The sequence below is a fragment of the Corvus brachyrhynchos genome, unplaced genomic scaffold, assembly GCF_000691975.1.
Source record: "Corvus brachyrhynchos isolate BGI_N302 unplaced genomic scaffold, ASM69197v1 scaffold219, whole genome shotgun sequence".
NCBI classification, from domain to species: Eukaryota; Metazoa; Chordata; class Aves; order Passeriformes; family Corvidae; genus Corvus; species Corvus brachyrhynchos.
In genome coordinates this window covers 706,029-725,644 of record NW_008240034.1, presented here as the reverse complement: position 1 = coordinate 725,644, position 19,616 = coordinate 706,029, and the positions used below count along the sequence as shown (strand labels likewise).

The window sequence follows — 19,616 nt, the reverse complement described above, 5'->3', positions numbered from 1 at the left end:
CGGCTCCCCAGTACCGTGCTCCCGTCCGTGCCTTGACACCCCCCCAGTACGGGAAGCCCACTCTCCCCAGTACGTAGTGCCCACCGGGGCGTGCCCTCCTCCGGCCCCCTCACCTGGTACCGAGTGCCCTTCCCCAGTGCTGTGGGACTCCCCCGGGGCTGGTTCCCACCCGCTACAGTGTCTTGAGGTGCCCCCGCCCCAATTCTGGGGCCGTGGGGGGCTCCAGGGCCTGTTCCCCCTGCCTGGGTCTCACCGTGTTCTCACCCCACAGGTGGAAGATGCACTTTCCTACCTGGACCAGGTGAAGATCCGCTTTGGCAGCGACCCTGCCACCTACAACGGCTTCCTGGAGATCATGAAGGAGTTCAAGAGCCAGAGGTAAAGCCCAGGTCCTGCATCCTGGGGTGCTCTGGGGAGCTCCTCAGCCTTTCACAGAATCCCAGAATATCCTGAGCTGGAAGGGGCCCTCAGGGATCATCAGTGCAGCCCCTGGCCCTGCACAGACACCCCAACAACCCCAGCCTGGGCATCCCTGAGAGCGCTGTCCAAACGCTCCTGCAGCTCTGGCAGCCTCGGGGCCGGGCCCATTCCCTGGGGAGCCTGGGCAGTGCCCAGCAGCCTCGGGGGGAAGAACCTTTCCCTGAGATCCATCCCGAGCCCTGACACAACTCCAGCCACTCCTTCAGGTCTCACTCAGCCTTTGTGGGGTCTCTCTGCCTGTGCAGGGCCCCCCAGCCTTCACCCCATCATTCCCCCTCTGCAACTCACTGGTCTGTCCCCCAGTGGTGCAGTCACACGGAGTTGGAGAACTTCTGCCCATCCCATCATTATCCAGAGGTGAAATCCACAGAAGGCAAATCTATTTTTACTGTCCACTCTGAGATCTTGAAAATAAGTGAAGCAGCCTGAGCACAGAACCTCTGGCGTGGCAGCCCTGGAGCTGGTGGGGGTCCTGCCCCTTTGCCAGCCTGCACACTCATCTCTCCTCTCCATGGATAACATTCCCAGGGCGAGGCTGCAGTGGTCATTCCATCTAACTGGGCTAATTTTTTTTTTAAAGAATTGTATCCCTAAGTTACCAGATGCTTCACATCCCTCTGGCATTTTCTGGGCTTGTGTTTCTGATTTGGATGAAAGTAACAAACCCCTCTCAATTTTAGCATTGACACACCTGGAGTCATCCGACGTGTTTCTCAGCTTTTCCATGAGCATCCTGACCTCATTGTAGGATTCAATGCCTTTCTTCCTCTGGGCTACAGGATAGAAATTCCAAAGAATGGGAAGTTAAGTATACAGTCACCTCTGAATAGTCAGGTAGGTCACAGAGCTCTTGTTCCCTAAATAAACTGTTCCATGGGTCACTGGACACGTCTGCACAGTTTAGGCTGTGGAGATTTATGTGTAGTGCATGTTGCTGAGGTGTTTAGGTGGTTTTCAAAGCCTGTGATAATGGGTGTAATATAAATTTAAATGTTTATTCAAAGAGTCATAGAGTGATTTGGATTGGAAGAGACCTTAAAGATCACCTAGTTCCCAATTTATTCTCAAACCTGGTAGTTTGACTTATACAGGAATGATGATTCTGCATGAAAACACCACTTCAAGACCAAATATTTCAGTCAGATTTGGAAACTGAAATTGTCATTGGCCTGACATTGTTAAATGGGTTCCCAATATAGGTTGTAGGCAGTGACAAATTTCAATGAGAGATCCTGGAAGAATTGCACTTCCAGTCTTCCACTCATAAACCAGGAGACTTGTTTAGGCAATAGGCAAAAGTACACAGAACAGTCATTGAATTGTTTAGGCTGGGGAAGGTCTTTAAAGATCATGGAATCCCCATCAGGTACTGTTGGTGTGAAACACATCTGCTGGGGTACAGATGGATGTTGCCCCTGCTTGTTTTTTGTTGTTGTGTGGTTGTGGAGCTGAAACTCCATAAACTGAGCCATAAACTGAATTCTGCTGGTAAACTCGTGGTTTAACTCCAGTTAGTAGCAGGAACTACCTTTTAGATCTCAGCTCCTTCAAATCTCTCTGCTGCTTAGGAATTAACATCTGTAAGGGCCTTATGTTTGATACGCTGCTTAAAACTGCAGTTCCTCTGCAATAACCAGCAGTAGCAGGACCTGCAGTGGGGGCTGTTTGGTGCAGCCTCTCAGGTGAGGCCAATAAGGCTGTGACAGCCACAAGTCAGGTGGTTCCTACACCAGGGAGAACTTTGGGGGTTATTTTAACTGATGGAGTTAATAAACCAGGTAGGGAAATTGTTTAGTGACTGAAATGCTTTTTCTTCCTTCTTCATGTGACAATATTTTTTAACTGGAGATCTTGCCAGCACTGCTGCTGGGTTGTTGTGGAGCTGGTCCCTGATCCTTTTCCAACACATCTCCTGTGTCCTGTGCCCCCAGGTGCCCCCAGAGCCCGTTCCCAGCACGCTCCCTGGCAGTGGGCTGGTCTTGCACTACTCCCAGGAGAACTCCCACAACCACAGCGACTGCTCCGAGGAGTTTCGGCAGCAGCTTCCCTACAAAGAAGATAAATCCCAAATTCCCTTGGAATCTGATTCCGTGGAGTTCAATAATGCCATCAGTTATGTGAATAAGATCAAAACACGTTTCCTTGACCATCCAGAGATTTACAGATCCTTTTTAGAAATTCTTCACACTTACCAGGTAAAAAGCCTTCCGTGGAAGAGGCGGTGGGTTGGCGTTGGAGCTGTTGGAGTCGTAGTTGTCAAATTTAATCTCTGTCTGTTGAACAGACTTAGAGTCCCAAGGACTGGTCTTTATCCAACAAATGCCTTGTAGATATTCACAGGAAATGACAAAAAGTGTGAAAATTGTGGAACTTTTCAGAGTATAAAGAGGTTGTAGCCAGATCTGTCTTTACTCACTTTCAGCTGATTTTGTGATCCTGTGTGTGAAAGGAGGCCCTGTAACAACCTGGGGCTGGCTCAGAGTCCTTTCAAGTTCTGTGGCATTGGTGTTTCTGGCTCAGGATGAGTTTTCTGGCAGAGTGAGGTATTTTTTGACTCTGTTGAACATCTGTGTGTATCATTTCAGAAAGAGCAGCTGAACACCAAGGGCCGACCCTTCCGGGGCATGTCAGAGGAGGAAGTGTTCACTGAAGTGGCCAATCTGTTCCGGGGACAGGAGGATCTGCTCTCAGAGTTTGGACAGTTCCTCCCAGAGGCAAAAAGGTCTTTGGTACGTGCTGAGAGCAGGGCAGGATATTGAATGCTCTGTCTGCATGTAGAATATGCAAAACGTGGGAAATCATACAGCCAGTAATGAGCTTTGCTCCTCTTCATTTTTTGGATTTTCCCAGAACAGGTGACTTAACCACATGCTCTGTGTCCTGTTAGGATTCTTTATTTGAGAGAAGAATGTTGAAGTCATTATTTATTTACTTCAGTTCACAGGAAATGGACCATGTGAAGTGAACAGTGCCCAGAAAACTGAGCACGAGAAGAATCTGGAGCACAGCAAAAAGCGATCCAGGCCACTGCTGCTGCGTCCTGTTTCTGGCCCAGCAAAGGTATCTTTCAGCAAGTAAAAACTTAGAGTAACCTGATATTACTTGTGCTTAGTAATTGCTGAGATAAAGGTGTCATGAGTAGTGTCTTTGTATGTAGGTGTATGAAAAACAAAATTTTGAGTTATTTTAATTACTGTAGAAAAAGGGAATTTTTAATGCATGCTTAAATGTGTGTGGTAACATGTTTGATACTAAATATCACAACCTTCTGTACTAAGTATTGGCCCTGGAAAGGGACAATTTATTGCTTCTGTGCAGAATCTCAAGTGATTCTCTTTTTTTGTTGTTTCTTCTTAGCTGGGAGACATTTGACAGAGATTGCTGTGAGGACGTGACACAGCAATGCCAGGTCACTGCTGGGGAAATGCAGGGTCTCAGCCTTTGCAGGGAGCTGTTCTGTGTCAACAGAGTGGAATTTGATGGCATTTGAGTCACAACATGTTAAATATAACTGCTTGTTCTTTTAACAGAAGAAAATGAAGCTGCGAGGTACCAAAGATCTGTCAGTTGCGACAGTGGGGAAATATGGGACGCTGCAAGAGTTTTCCTTCTTTGACAAGGTCAGTAATTGTTCTTTTCTCACATTTTTGGACTTATCTTCAGCCTTTTATGTGGTTGGTAATTGGTTGGTTTTGTGTATAATTTGTGTCAGCACTTAAGACGTTCCCTGACTTTTCAAGTGGTAGAGAAAGACCGACAAAAGTAAAAATAGGTGGGTTTGGAAGATGACTAGACAGATAATGAATAATTTTCTAAGTACAGGTGGCATTCAGGTGATGTGATCATCTCTCCAAACTGCTGTAGGTGCGCAGGGTGCTCAAGAGTCAGGAGGTCTATGAAAATTTTCTCCGTTGCATCGCTCTCTTCAACCAGGAGTTGGTCTCTGGCTCTGAGTTGCTCCAGCTTGTTACACCCTTTTTAGGGTAAGTTACTAACTTACTTCTCTGCCCTGTGGTACTTTGTAGGTCCTACTCTGTTATTTTTTGGACACATTGTGAAATTTGTTACTGAAGTTTTGGCTTTAACTTAGAACTATGTCGTGGGTAGCGCACAAGAAATTAAATGAATGTTTATCCAAAAGGAGGAGTAATAAAATCTGAACCTTTAAATTTATCTGTGCAGCTCTTAACGAGTATTGTGAGGAAACATTTTCCTCTGTCTGTTCACACTCCCTGTTTATCTCAAAGTGTAATAAAGGTATAAACACATTTTCCTCTGTCTGTTCACACTCCCTGTTTAATATCTCAAAGTGTAATAAAGGTATAAATATGAAATCTGAGAACAGGGCTGTGAGAAGGATAAATAGCTCCAGCTCTGCTGCGAGCCTCCTGAGCTGTTTGGCTTGCAGCAGAAGAGGGAGAGTCAAATGGCAAGGATCAGTTTCTCCTCAGGCACTTTAGGGGAGCATTTGTATAGTGAAGGGAAATTGTTTTCCTGCCTTCAGTAAAAAAACCCTTAAAGCAATTCAGAGAGAATGATAACAGAGGTGAGATGTTGGTGAAAGATTTCTCTCTGTAACGCTGAGTTTGTTTAGATATTTCTGCCTCCCTTTTATGACACACATTAACCACTCTAAAAATGTCACAGTGAAATAACAAAATACTTGTGTTTTTGAAGGAAATTCCCAGAACTCTTTGCACAGTTCAAGTCCTTCCTTGGTGTGAAAGAGCTTTCCTTTGCTTCTCCGCTGAGCGACCGCTCCGGGGATGGAATGAGCCGGGAAATTGATTACGCTTCCTGCAAACGCATCGGATCCAGTTACCGAGCTCTCCCAAAAACCTACCAGCAGCCAAAGTGCAGTGGGAGAACAGCCATTTGCAAGGAGGTACTTTGGGGTCAGGCTGTTCAATCCCTGAACACACATAAATTGGAGTGCGGCCATTTGCTCCACAACTTCTGCATGTGGAGTCCCCTCTTCAGTGCTGATTCCCTTTACTCAGCCAATTTATTGAAACAGTACCCACATTTTACTAATTTTATCTAAACCCATCTCAAATCACATCTTTAATACCTTTCGAGTCTGTGTGCAGACACAAATGTGTTCCTAAAGACCGAAAACAATATTAAATACCCTGGGATAAACTTTTTAGGAGTGGGCCAGTATGACCTTTGGGAGCAATTTTTCTCTGGAAGAGCCCTGTGAGGCACTGCCTGAGGCCCCATTCCCACTGTTGTGGAGAGCTCTGTCTTCTTTTTTTTACAGTTGCTGATCACTGCAGAGTGATCTCTGTGTGTGAGGTGATAGTGAAGGTGTTTTTGAGTTTTCTGAGCAGCAACCCAGCAGTTCCACACAGACCTCAAATCTGGGGAGCAGTGACCTGGGAATTAGGTCTGTAATGTCCTACAGAACCTCAGGGAAGAACTGTGCAAAAAGATGAGAGAGAAAACCCCATGAGAACAGCTCTGGGCTCACAAGGCCCTGCTCAATGTCGTGTCTTTGCACTGTTGCAGGTGTTAAATGATACCTGGGTTTCATTTCCATCCTGGTCTGAAGACTCCACTTTTGTCAGCTCCAAGAAGACTCCCTACGAGGAGCAGCTGCACCGCTGCGAGGACGAGCGCTTTGAGGTACCTGTGCTGCTGAGCTCCCTTTCTGCTTCCTCAGAAAGCAAAACCTCTGGATTTTGCTGAATTAATTGGTGGCCAGTTCCTGGAAGTTCTGTTAGCGTTTATTGGTTTGAGATGGAGTTTGGTGTGTTGTGCTTGGAGTCTAATAGCTCTTCCTAGGCATGAGTCCAGTTCTAAATTGCATGTGACCTTTGGGAGAACTGGCAGAGGTCTGTTTTCCAGTAAAAACTTTCCTGATGCTTCCTGGCTCCACCCATGGGGCTGGAACACCTTCCACAAACCTGGGCTGCTGCTGCTCTCTGTGTTCCTGCTCTGCCTGTTCTGACACTGTGTTTTCTGGGAACTCTCAACAGCTGGATGTTGTCCTGGAGACCAATTTAGCCACAATCCGTGTGCTGGAGAGTGTGCAGAAGAAACTGTCCCGCCTGACCCAGGAGGATCAGGAGAAGTTTCGTCTGGATGATTGTTTGGGGGGAACCTCAGAAGTGATCCAGCGCCGGGCCATCTATCGCATCTACGGTGACAAAGCACCAGAGATCATCGAGAGTCTTAAGAAAAATCCAGTTACTGCTGTTCCCGTTGTTCTTAAGAGGTAATTCCCACTGTTCTGTGTTCTTTAAGAAGCTGATAAGGGATTTTTAAAGCATTTTTAAACAACGGGACAAGAGGACATAGCTGCAGGCTGCTCTACTGGAAGTTCTGGTTGGACATCAGGGGGAATTTCTTCACAGGAAGGGTTGTTAAACACTGGAAGGGGCTGCCCAGGGAGGTGGTGGAGTTGCCATCCCTGAAGGTGTTCAAAAAACAGCTGGACGTGGCAGTCAGTGCTCTGGTCTGGTTGTCAAGGCAGTGACTGGTCAAAGGTTGGACTCAGTGATCTCAGAGGTCTCTTCCAACCTAAATGATTCTGTGATTCTGTGAACTGTTTTTTGTAGGTGTTGTTTCAAAGGATAAGTTGTTATCAGCGTTGCTGCTTTTTCAAATTTATTTATTGCTTCTGGGAATAAATTCCAGTTTTCCACTGAAAACTTCTTGCTGCACCACAGCTGGCTACATTGAAATGTTTGGGGTGTGTTTCTGTGCCTGTCTCCCTGAACTGACTGTTCATTTATGCAGATTGAAAGCAAAAGAGGAGGAATGGAGGGAGGCCCAGCAGGGCTTTAACAAGATTTGGAGGGAGCAGTATGAGAAGGCCTATTTGAAATCCCTGGACCACCAGGCCGTCAACTTCAAGCAGAACGACACCAAAGCTCTGCGCTCCAAGAGCTTGCTGAATGAAATTGAGAGTGTCTATGACGAGGTGTGTATGACAGGGAATGACCCCTCCTCCATGCCCTTCCTTGGCAGTGTGACCTAGATGTGTGCATGGCACCTGGGACCGTGTGGAAGTGGTTGGAAATCGGGAGATTTCTTGGTCAAAAACAGCTGTCCCAAGCACAGTGTTAATACTGGCTTATTTCTCCTGGCAGGAATGGCTCTTGAGCATGGATTGGAAGGATTTTAATCTATTTGTCTCTTGATTATAGCATCAGGAGCAGCATTCAGAGGGAAGGAGTTCATCCACGAATGAGCCTCATCTTATCTTTATCTATGAAGATAAGCAGATTTTGGAAGATGCAGCATCTCTTATCAGCTATTACGTGAAGAGACAGCCCACCATCCAAAAGGAGGATCAGGCAACCATCAGGCAGATTGTGCATCACTTCATACCCGAGCTGTTCTTCTCTCAGCCGCCTGAGCACAACATTTCTGAGGAATCAACAGATGAGGACAGAGAAAACCACCAGGGGCAGAACCTGGATACTCCTGAGCTGCGGAAAAAACACGTGCCTGGGCCTCCAAGCAGTCCTTTGGAGACCAAAGCAACCTTCTGTGATGTTACAGCTGCTGAGCCCCACAACACCCTGGATGATGTTTACAGCCTCTTCTTTGTCAATAATAATTGGTATTTCTTCCTCCGCCTTCACCAGACTCTGTGCTCCAGGCTCCTAAAGATTTATCGCCAGGCCCAGAAGCAGCTTCTGGAATATCGGACTGAGAAAGAGAGAGAGAAGCTCCTCTGTGAAGGGAGGAAAGAAAAAACCAATGATCCAGCCATGGAGCTAAGACTGAAGCAACCAAGTAAGAATAATGCAGGGCTTAGTCCACTCTTAATGCCCTGGTTGCCAGTGCTCCATTGTGTATGTCTGGGTAACTGGGACCACCTGTGAGGGGTGTGGAGGTGCAAACAACTCGTATTTGTGAGTTGTGGACACAGCTCCTTTAGCAGGGCAGTCAGTGTGTCATGGGCTGGTTCACAGAGACTTCCTGCCAGCCCACTGTGCTCAGGTGTTCTCAGGTAGGGATTGCAGGAATTCATTGTAGGAACCCGTCACTTGGATTTCCAATGTAAACAGCCCCACAAGGAAATAGTTATTGCCCAGGGCAGTCCTGGAAGTGCACAAGGGAAACTGTCCCAGCCTCTCAGGGGACCTGGCAGGGAACTGCCTGTCTGTAATGTCACTCTACTCTGGGTTTCGTGGTTCTTGAGCAGTGCTGCCTCTTGCACTGCTTGACTTCACTCTGCATTTTCTGTGTGTGAAATGAATGCCCTTTCCCCTGGCCAGGTGAGGTGGAGCTGGAGGAGTACTACCCAGCCTTCCTGGACATGGTGAGGAGCCTGCTGGACGGGAACATCGACCCCACGCAGTACGAGGACACCCTGCGGGAGATGTTCACCATCCACGCCTACATCGGCTTCACCATGGACAAGCTGGTGCAGAACATCGTGCGCCAGGTGAGGGCTGTGCTGGGGCTGCACATCACCCCTCACACACAGCCAGGCTTCTCCCAGTGCCCTGCAGAGCAACGGGGCACTGAGCTTGGAGCAAATTCAGGGAAAAGTTCTATCTGACAGGGAAACGCCTCAGCAGGAGTTTAGTGAGAGAATTCAGCTTCCATCCAGGAAGATGGGATTTACTCTTTCTGGCCTTTCCCAACATTTTTTGAGTTCCAGTCTTTTCAAAATTCTGCCATCCCCAAAATACATCTAAAGCAACACAAAAAATGTCCTGTTCTTCTTGCTCAAATCAGTCTTCCAAGCTGTAGTTTTCTAGTTAAGGCACATCAGCCCTTCACTCTCCTCTGTTCCTTTTATTGCAAACTCATGAAAAAGAGAGTGAAATGTGGGAAGTCTCTGGAGTTTTCTGCTTCAGCTGAGTGGGATGCCATGCTGAGTTTTACACTCCTTTCATGACACACTAGAGTTAACTCCTGGCCCAGGCCTGCTGACTGAATTCCCCCTTTTTTAATGGAAGCTTCACCATCTAGTGAGCGATGACATCTGCTTGAAGGTGGTTGAGCTCTACCTGAACGAGAGGAAGCGAGGAGCTGCTGGGGGTAATTTGTCATCCCGCTGTGTCCGGGCAGCAAAGGAGACCAGCTACCAGTGGAAGGCTGAGCGGTGCATGGCAGATGAGAACTGCTTCAAGGTAAGACCTTGCTGCCAGGGAACTTCAGAAAATCACTGAAAAACTTCAGAAAAATCTCCCAAGTGGCACTTGACCTGGCAGAAGTGGGTTTGGAAGCTCCAAGGTGAGAGAGTGAGCAATATGGAGAGAAGGTACCAAAATCAGAGCACAGACAGTGAGGGGACATTGTGGCTCACTAAGAAGCCCTGCTGCTTCTCTCCTAGCTTCTATTTGTTGTCCAAATGACTTGTGAATATGCAGCTTTTTATTGTCAACCCCTGCAGCAAATATTTTCTGTAACTTTATCACAGGTCATGTTTCTCCAGAGGAAAGGACAGGTGATCATGACCATTGAGCTGCTGGATACAGAAGAAACGCAGACAGAAGATCCTGTGGAGGTCCAGGTAATACCACAGTGACCATGGAGTCTGTGTACCACAAAGCAGATGTCTAAGAATGCTTTCCCTGCTTTCTTCTTCCAAAATGTGAGACTTTGCCAGGAGGACAAGTTTGCTTGGGAGGTGGGCAGGTGACTGTGGGGCTGTGGCCATTGACAGAAGTGGTGTATTAGCAAAAGAGTTTCAACATAAATCAGCCTCAGAATAAACAGCTTGGAAAGAAACAAGTTCTTTGCAGTGATGTTTGTCCTGATGAGGTGAAATCTCACTTGAATTGGTCTCCCTTGTGTAGCACCTGGCAAACTACATGGAGCAGTATGTTGGGGTGGAAGGAGCTCCCAACAACCAGAACGACGGCTTCCTCCTGAAACCGGTCTTTCTGCAAAGGTGAGCTGCTCCCTGCCCTGAGCCACACCTGCAGCAGCTGCTGCTGCCTCCTCCCTGCCCGTGTGCCAGTGGGTTTGGGTGATGTGCCAGTCCCGGGGAAATGCAGTCACTTTTGAGGGGCTGCTCCAGCCCAGTGAGCCGCACAGGGATGCTGAAAGAGAAATTTATGACCACTGCACTGAGGTTTGTTCATGGAAGTGTGTTTGGAATGGAGCGGGATGGATTCTGGATGGGATTCTGGGTCTACTTTGTTCCCATTTCACTAAATATTTGTCAGAGCTTACTGAGGAACATCCCAGAGAGAGCCTAAAAAACGAAACATGCGAATACAAGTTCCATACTTGCTCTGTGAGCCCTGTCAGATGAGGAGAATGGATAACCAAGTGTGTGATACATGCTTTGTCATCCTTGTTTTGTTCCAGAAACCTGAAGAGGTTTCGCAAGTGGCAGTGCAAGCAGGTGAGGGCCCTGCGCAGCGAGGTCAAGAGCTCCTGGAAGCGGCTGATCGGGGTGGAGAGCGCCTGCAACGTCGACTGTCGCTTCAAGCTCAACACCCACAAGATGATGTTCATCATGAACTCTGAGGATTACATGTACAGGAGAGGAGCTCTCTGCAGAGCCAAGCAGGTACATCTCCCTTTTACTCCCTGTGCAGCCCGGGCAGTAGCAGAGGTTGAGGGTGGGAGCCAAAACGCAGGGACCAATAATTCTTGTGGCTGAATTCCTGCAAGCTACACCCAGAAGCTCCTACTGTGTGTTGGGTGTAGCATGGAGGAGAGCTGGTAAATTCTCTGTGCTTTGGGTTAGCTTAGCAGTCTTTACATGCAAATTTTAAGTGGGAGTGGCAAACATTAGGAAATAGAGATGGTTAAACGCAGGTCTGTGGTTTCCTGTTTGTGTTGTGCCCAAAGCATTGCACATCTCAGGTAGAGCTGAGGGCTTTGGCTTTTCCCCCAGGAACCTCTCAGTGATCTTCACTGTCCTGCTCTCAGGTCCAGCCCGTGGTGCTGCTGAAGCACCACCAGCAGTTTGAGGAGTGGCACAACCGGTGGCTGGAGGAGAACGTGTCCATGGAGGCCGTGGATGTGGTTCAAGACTGGCTGATGGGGGACGAGGACGAGGAGATGGTGCCCTGCAAAACCACGTGTGAGACAGTGAATGTCCACGGGGTGCCAGTGAACAGATACAGAGTGCAGTACAGCCGCCGTCCCGCTTCACCCTGAGCACCCAGACGAGTCAGAGCGTTGCTGGTGAAGCACATTTACTATGAGAATAGTGGTGGGAATGCAATGTATGTATTAATGATATTTATCCAAACAGCATTTTACTTTGGATTATCATGTATTTTCCATATGGCATAGACTTGTCTCCTTGCAGTGTAATCCTCCAGCCATCATGAAGAGACTTTTAAAAGCTTTTATGGGAAGGGGGCTCTTGGCATTGCCACACACTTTTCAGTAGTTTCCTGGCTTTAGGCCACTGCTGACCAGCTCAGTGAGGGGGTGAACTACCACTAGTGGCTTTGTTGGAGAGGTGGAGCTGGGCTGGTGCTTGAGCAGATGCTGGCAGCTGCTTCCACTTCGAAGGGTTTAATATTCCGTATCTTCCTGACTTTGTGCCGTCTTGGAGCCTGCAGAACTCTTCACTGTAACCTGGGAGTGCCAGCAGGGCTGAGAGCCCCTGGCACAAGGGGGGCTTTGTTATCCCTGTGAACCAATGAGGCAACAAATGACTCTTGTTCCTGGTGCTCTGGTGAGAAAAATGCCAAAACTGACACGGGGATGGCCAGGCTCCAGGCTCTGACCCTCCTTCATCAACCAAGTGTTCTGGAGCATGAACTGAGGGGAAGAACTCTGAGCTGTGGTGCTGGGATGGGAGCGATGCCCAGCTGAGGCCCCCCAGCTGCCGGTGTTGCTTTGGGAGCTGAGGACCTGCTGCAGACTCTGCCTTCTAGAATATCCACGGGGAGGAATATCCATGGGGAGGAATATCCATTGCGAGGTCTGGCCTGGTTTTTGGATTTGTGTTTTGCATGTTGGTGGGCAGCTCCAGAGCTGGGCGTTTCCCGGCGTCTCCCTGTGCATGCCCGGCCTCTGGCGCTCCACGGGGCTGCACCACGTCGGTGACATCGGCAGATGGAGCTCCCGGAGCACAGCTGGGAGCTGAGCTCTGGCCCTTGGACTCTCCTGTTTCTGCTGGGTCAGCACAGGCGCTGGGTTTGCAGGGACACAGGAAATCTGCGAGCAGCAGTGTGAGATCCAGCCGCAACCATCCCGGACGAGCTTTTCCACTGCAGCAGCCGTACTGCTATCGAAGCTTTTTTTGCCGTGAAACCTAACACAGCCTGCCCTGATCTGTGCAGAACACTACACCTGACTTAATCTAGTGAGAAATCAAGGAAATTTACTCGTGTCTGTCCTGCAGCCCCACTGTGACTTCACTCCTGTTTTTCAGGGGCCAAGGGCAAGCACGCTGTCCGTGGAGTGTATTACAAACATAATGTTTTGAGGCATACCCAGCCTCCTTTCAGCTTTGCTTCCAACTTTTCCCTGGCTTTTGGGGCAATAAACCCCCACCCTGAAACTTTCTGTGGCTTTGATTTTTAGGTTATGATTTCTGCCAGACCTAAGGAGCAGCCTGTAGGATTTGTCCTGGGTTATTTCCACTGTACGACATTTGGTTTCGCAATTGTCTCACTTGACAGTAGAAAAATTGGCCTTTGGGGTACGTTTAATAGAAAACTGTCCTGAGTCTTTGTCTTTTCTGCAAAATAATCTGTGGGAGGGAAGGAGGGAGGCCACTCTCTGGCATTTGTGGCCACTTGCACAACCACTGCCAGCAGAGACTTTTCATCAAGAACCCATGTTCTCCTCATCTGGGTCTCTGCTAAACTTTGGTTCCTGAAATGATCTGAAGGTTCTTCCCCTGCCCTCGTTGCAGGGAGTGATAAGAGAGCACGTGGCTCTGCGAGGGCTGGGGGGAGCAGGGGGACAATCCCAGTGCAAAGCACGGTGTCCCCCTTTCCCTTCCAGCCAGCTCACTAAACACACCTCAGTCCTGCTCACCTCTCTGCTGTCTCCCAGTGGAGATGACAATTGTGCCAAATTTTATGGTTTTATGATAACAGAAAACTGTTTACTAGAAAATAGATGGCAACTTGTGGCTTAAAATGCGTTTGATTCCAGGTGTCCCAAGGTGGGCACCACACCTGGGCACTGTCCTGTTCCATCAACCCATTCTAAGTGTACTTCAGGTATTTTTAAGCATCCTTATTTTGTAAACCTTAATTTATAATCTGAACTGATTAAGCAAGACTTTTGCCCTTTGCAGTGCTATTGTCTCGAAGCTGAGAGCAGCAAGGGATGTGAAGGGAGTAACGGGCAGATTTGAGAGGGGCTTGTTCATGTCTGAGGGTCTCAGCTGTGTATCTGCACGACCTTGAGTCAAGAGTTTGTTCTTCCATTTGTTTGAAGGATCTTTGCTTTTGGGCTTGTAATTGCTTTGCCAGCTCCTTGAATGTAGTTTTTTTTATATTTATTTGCACATTCAAGTAAAATAAAATACTGATTTTAAAAGTCTGCAGCTCTCACTGTTTTGCATTTCTTTTCAACTAATTTAAACTTTGTGACAACCCCCAGAATTGATTGGCTCGTACCTGAAACTGGATTTTAAATGGTAGACAAATGCAATTGAAAGGTTGAACGAGCAGTTCCTGGACAGGCTGCAGGATGTGCTGATGCATCTGTGTGTCAGCAAGTGCTGCGTGAGGGTGTGAGCAATGCACTCGTTAATGGAAAAGGGAAATACATTTCCTGCAAGCAGCCCCCAGCAGCGATCCCACGCAGGAGCTGGGGCTGCACTCATGTGGGAGCTGCCAAAACCTTTCCTGGAGCCCGTGGCTGGAGGGGAGCAGGGAGTCCAGGGGGTGGCACAGTTGCTCTGCCACAGAGAGGTTTCAAAAGCAAACACTGGAACGGCTGGAGCTGGGTCAGGGCTGGGCATGGAGCTCAGGGAAAGGTTCTTCCCCCCGAGGCTGCTGGGCACTGCCCAGGCTCCCCAGGGAATGGGCCCGGCCCCGAGGCTGCCAGAGCTGCAGGAGCGTTTGGACAGCGCTCTCAGGGATGCCCAGGCTGGGGTTGTTGGGGTGTCTGTGCAGGGGTTGGATTTGATCCTTGTGGGATCCCAGCTCTAGGACTGTGTTGTGCAAGGCAGTGCCTTCTTGCAGCCTGGTTCCTTCCTAGCAGCACCTTTGCCAGAGGTGAGGCACAGCCCAGGCCTGGCCCCAGGAATTACACACTGAACACAACCAGGGCTCAAGAGAAGGGACTGATTCCAGTTCCCAACCCCACAAGCACATCTGCTACAGGTTAAGACAACACAACTGCAACCATGAAAATAACCCTCCACCCGCCTTTCCCTCAACCTCCCCAAATTCCTGGGTAATAACATGTTTAACTGTGCTCCCTGTGAGCTCTGCACGACAAATGAATGAGTGGATTTTGCAAATTGAGCCGTAGTGATGTGACCCAGAGCTGATAGGAGTTTCCTTTACATCATCCCCAACACTTGCGTTGCCATAACAAAAGGCAGCTCTGCTCTCTGTGCAGCCCCCTGGTTGCTCACAGGGAAACAAGTTGTTGTTCTCCCAATAACAATCCTCTGGTGCATCAATTGCACGGAATAATTTGATTAAAATGATGGCAGTGGGGTCTCAGAGGACACAGCCCACTTTGCACAAGTCTTCTCTTGGCCCTCTCATAAAGGGGATGCTCCCTGTGCTCGAGGCGAGGGACAGCCAGATGTGACATAAGAGTGCTTGGAGATCTCAGCGAGGGGACAACTCTGGCAACAGCAAACAGCTTAAAAATATCCTTCAGGTTTGCAGGATGGAATAGGTATCAGTAGTTTGCTCAATTGAATTCAGAGTTGCTAAAGGAAGTACCTGAGTTCAGCATTTAACATTCCAGGACTCTTTTTACGTATTTCCACATCACAGGGATGCACCAGGAGAGTCGGGGCTGTGAACCAGTGAGAGAGTCTAGAACTGTGTGTGAAAACATAATTAGAGGTTTTCTTCATGTTTTAGCCATTGCTCTGGATTAGAGCTAACTCCTTGTACCACCTGTTCAATTTGAAGACTAAATCAAAATCTAGCAGCTCTTAACCTGTGCTAAAGAATGAATCTAAAGAGTCCTGGTGCTGAAAAGGGACGATGATGATGATGGTGATGATGATGACAATGATGATGATGGCTGTGTCAGGCCAGGTAGCCCCCACCCCAGTGCCACTATCTTGCTGAGAAAGGCCCCCCAAAAGCTATTCCAGAACACTGAGTGTGTTTTAGGGGTGTTGATAAGCTTCAACCATTCCTGGAAAATGCCTTCACATGGACTTTTACAGTGTGAAGTGAAAACTGCAGGCAAGCAGAAGAGCAGTTCTGAAAAACCTCCCTCCTCAGAAGCGCTGCAGCAGCGTGAGGCCGAGCAGAATGTGCGGAATCACCCAGGGAAAAGGCTGGGCGGGACCCCAGAGGAACAGGAGAGCCGTGGTACAAACAGGAGGGAGAGGCAGGGGCATTCCCTGGAGCCATGGAGAGTGTCAGGCAGGCCCAGGGAGAAGGAGGGGACCTGGCAGTGTCTGAGATTCGAGGGAACCTTGTACACACAGAGCCTGCAGAGACAGCTCCGAGCTGCTGCTCAGGAACCCTCTGGAGCCGCTGGAACGGAGCAGCAACAGCGAATCCCATCACTTACCCACCGCAGTTTGCTCTTCCAAGCCTCCAAGATGTATGGGACTGGCCAGGTGGTGTCCGTACCCTCCCTCTGAGCTCTGAAATCCCCAGCCTGTTTCCAGCATTACATCTTCTGGGTTCAGAGCCCCGGAATAAAAGAGCCCCTGCTCCCAGGAGATGATCTATTGCACAATGAATTACTTTAAAACCAAATTGTTACCCCACAGGGCAGGGATCACACGACTTAAAGAGATGTTAACAAGCCGTGACAAACCTCTGGCATTAGAATTTTCAGGCAAGCTGTTCTGCATCTAAGGCAGTCACTAAAGATCACACAGCATCTGAAAAATGAAGGATGCAGCGATGAGTAACCCCTCTCTGCTCCACTCCAGGGACCTGCCCATAGGAAGCAGGGCTGTGATTTGCACACTATCTGAACCTGATTATGGCTAATTTTTTGCATACAGAGCATGGAAAGGATCCTGGCTGAGGCATGGAAAATATGTGGCCACATGAGTCATTCTGTAATGGTTCATAAATCCTGAGAGAATCACAAAAGCAAAACATCTAACATTGCATCTTCCCTCTCCCTGCCAGTGGAACTCCACCTCTCGACATGCTCAGCACAAGGATGTGGGAATATGGTGAAAGCAAAGGAAATAGGATCATTTTCTCCTTGGAATAGAAGAATCTCATCAAACAGCAGCCAGGCTCAGATTTTCAACCTTCACAGAAGAGGCCATTCATAAGGAGAGGAGAAAGAAACGAGCTGCTCCTCAGGTTGCCAAACCAAATTTACAGTTCCTACTGCCTGGGCTCCAGCTCCTGTCCTTCCTCCCCTGCAGAGCCAGGCAAGGACTGCAGAGAACAGCCCAAACCCCAGCACCCTCTCTAGCCATGACCTCCTGTCCCACTGGCCTGCGCTCTTGATGGCCAGGGCCACGCTGAGGCTCTGACACAGGAGATGGGAGAGGATTTGGGAGCAGAGCAGAGCACAGAAGGGACCTGCCCAGGGGGTCAGAGAAGGGGGGACCAGGCAGCAAAGGATCTGGAAGGCTCAGGTAACATCTGCCAGTCCCTGTTACAGCATTATCTGAGTTGTCCTCTGGGCACAACCAGCAGCTCCACATGCTGCTCCGAGTTCTCATCCCAGGCAGAGTGGGGATTGTGCAGGGTGGGACTGCTCAGCTCTGGGAAAAGACAGCTTTTTGTGGGGCAGGAGTGGCTGGAACTCCCCGTTATCTCCCCAACAGCAGGGACTTCCTGCATGCCCTTTGCAGGCCCCTTTCCTGCTGGATGGAGCTGCTCTCCCTGTCCCAGTGGTTTTCAGCGGAAGCAAAGCGTCTCCCTCACTTTGCCACTTGCCCTTGGTGTGCCACAGTGCTCCTGCTGGTGCTTTCAAGTGCAAAGAGCTTCAACCCAGAGGACTTTTAACCATCCTCTGCAGTAAAATCAAGAAGGTGCAGGAGCTTCATCCCCTGTTTAACCAGGAAGATGGAGCAGGAATAAAAGAGCCGAACTCCAAAGGGCCCAGCCTGATCTGGAGGCTGCAAGGCTGACACAAAAACCTTCCATTGCCAGAACACGAGTCTGCAGGAGCCCCATGTAATCCCTGGGAGGTCTGTGTGGTCTGCAGCTCTGATATCTGGGATATCTTCCTGTTTGTAGTACCAGAAAGTGTTGTGACTCAGGGTTTGGGAAAAGACCTCGGATCACCCACAGAGCCACTTGGGTCTCTGTAGTGGAAGGACGCTCGGCGCTCCCACGGGCAGAGGTGCATGGGTTCTGTTTATGTCCAAAATGCATCAAACCCGACCACATTTGTCATTTCCAGGAATATTCCGGAGCAGGAAGGAGACCCAGATGAGTCACTTGAGCCACCATCTCGCTCTGAGGATGAAGTGCAGCCCTGAAACACTTTGGGTCTGGATAAACAAGCCCCTCCCAGTCCCACATTCTGACGCTGGGCTTGTCCAGCTTGAGCTCGGGCAGCCCACGCTCGTGCCAGTGGTGACAGCCCCTCCATTCCCTCATCCTGCCCAGGATAAGCCCCGTTGCTTCCGAGAGTTAAGGACCAGCAGGAGGAAATGCGTAAGCAGGGTCACTGATGCTGCAGTTCCCACACAGCTCTGGCACTGCAGTGGGGCACTGGACCCTGCGCTGGGATGGGGACCCTCGGGAACAGGCGGCTGCCACACAGGCTCCTGCTCTGCTGTGCCTTCTGGGGACTCTGCCTGGCCTTGGACTACGATGGTGAGTGTGTGCCTTTGGGTGCAAAGCTGCTGCTTGTTGAAGTACTGGGTATTTGGGACCTTTGTAAGATCCCTGAAAACTCCTTTTTTTAATGAGTTCACATGGGAGGATGCTCTGATTGAACTTGGTGTGGGCTCCAGTTGAAGCAGGAGCTTGACAGAGGTGATACAGCAGAGAAAGAAGCTGGGGTGGAAGAAACTAGAAAGAGAAAGGAAAAATAGAGGAGCAGTAAACCAGAAAGGACTTGAAAGCCAAATTTTTACCTAATTATACTCCCAGAGCCATGACTTTACACTGGAGTGGCTCCAGACCTTCGGATTGTTGTGAGAGCCAGGCAGAGGAGTTGCTTCCTGGCTTCCCAAGCCTGCTCATGGCTGTACAGGGGAATTGTTCTCTGGCTTTCCAGGCCTGCTGATGGCTGTGGAGCATCACAGTCCATTGTGAGCTGCGAGAAACCACAGGGAATCGGGTATATTCTCAGAAAGGTGGCTGAGGGTGGCTCCTGCACACCTAATTCTGCCAGACAGCTTTTTCTGCCCATCACACAAGAGCCTTTCCAGAACACTGCCAGTTGCAGGGACCCCAGCAGAAAACAGCGAGCAGCCTTTGGGGTGAGCTGGGCGTGCAGCCTCCAGTCGCCAGCCTGCTCTGCTGAGTGAGTAACGGGCTGCCTTCCTCTCCCAGATTACTCTCAGAACAGCACCAATGAACAGGCCACCACCCCAGAGGTCACCCCGTGTCCCCGAGCCATCCCGGGGCACCAGGCCACGGTGAACAATGTCACCTACCTGCTGATCCCCGAGGCCACGCGAGCCCAGCTGGGCAGCGCCGTCACCGTCCGGCTCATCCCCTGCCTCGACAGCCTGGTGCTCCTGCTGGGGCTGCCGGCCAACGGGCTGGCCCTGTGGGTGCTGGCCACCAGGGCCGAGCGCCTCACCTCCACCGTGTTCCTGATGAACCTGGCGGCCGCCGACCTGCTGCTCATCTCCGTGCTGCCCTTCAAGATCTCCTACTATTTCCTGGGCAACCACTGGCCCTTCGGGGAAGGGCTGTGCCGCCTCACCACGGCTTTCTTCTACGGGAACATGTACTGCTCCGTGCTGCTGCTCACCTGCATCAGCGTCGACCGCTACCTGGCCGTGGCTCACCCCTTCTCGTCCCGCGCTTTCCGCACTCCCACCTTGGCTGCCGGCACCTGCGCTGCCGTCTGGCTCTGTGCTGCTGCCTCACGCTGCCCCCTGACCCTGCAGCGGCAGGCGCACCCCCCGCCCCGGGGGGGGCGCCACCCCC

General features: G+C 49.8%; 2 protein-coding genes across 2 annotated transcripts in view; both read left to right on the top strand.

The window, feature by feature from the left end:
* The first annotated feature begins 251 nt into the window (after nt 1-251).
* On the top strand, nt 252-13,920 carry SIN3B (SIN3 transcription regulator family member B). The gene is made up of 18 exons (XM_017743882.1): nt 252-378; nt 1,161-1,314; nt 2,412-2,675; nt 3,066-3,209; nt 3,418-3,540; nt 4,011-4,100; nt 4,345-4,463; nt 5,158-5,365; nt 5,992-6,108; nt 6,462-6,700; nt 7,225-7,408; nt 7,635-8,229; nt 8,715-8,884; nt 9,405-9,578; nt 9,869-9,961; nt 10,248-10,342; nt 10,765-10,969; nt 11,335-13,920. The coding sequence occupies exons 1-18, from the start codon at nt 356-358 to the stop codon at nt 11,563-11,565; spliced, it is 3,228 nt and encodes a 1,075-aa protein (XP_017599371.1). The 5' UTR covers nt 252-355; the 3' UTR covers nt 11,566-13,920.
* A 4,127-nt stretch (nt 13,921-18,047) lies between these two features.
* The window catches only part of F2RL3 (F2R like thrombin/trypsin receptor 3), a 2,510-nt gene continuing 941 nt past the window's right edge, over nt 18,048-19,616 (top strand). Inside the window, 2 exon segments of the mRNA XM_008641055.2 lie at nt 18,048-18,326; nt 19,011-19,582. Of these exon segments, the coding sequence (XP_008639277.1) occupies nt 18,161-18,326; nt 19,011-19,582 (738 nt within the window). The 5' untranslated portion in view covers nt 18,048-18,160.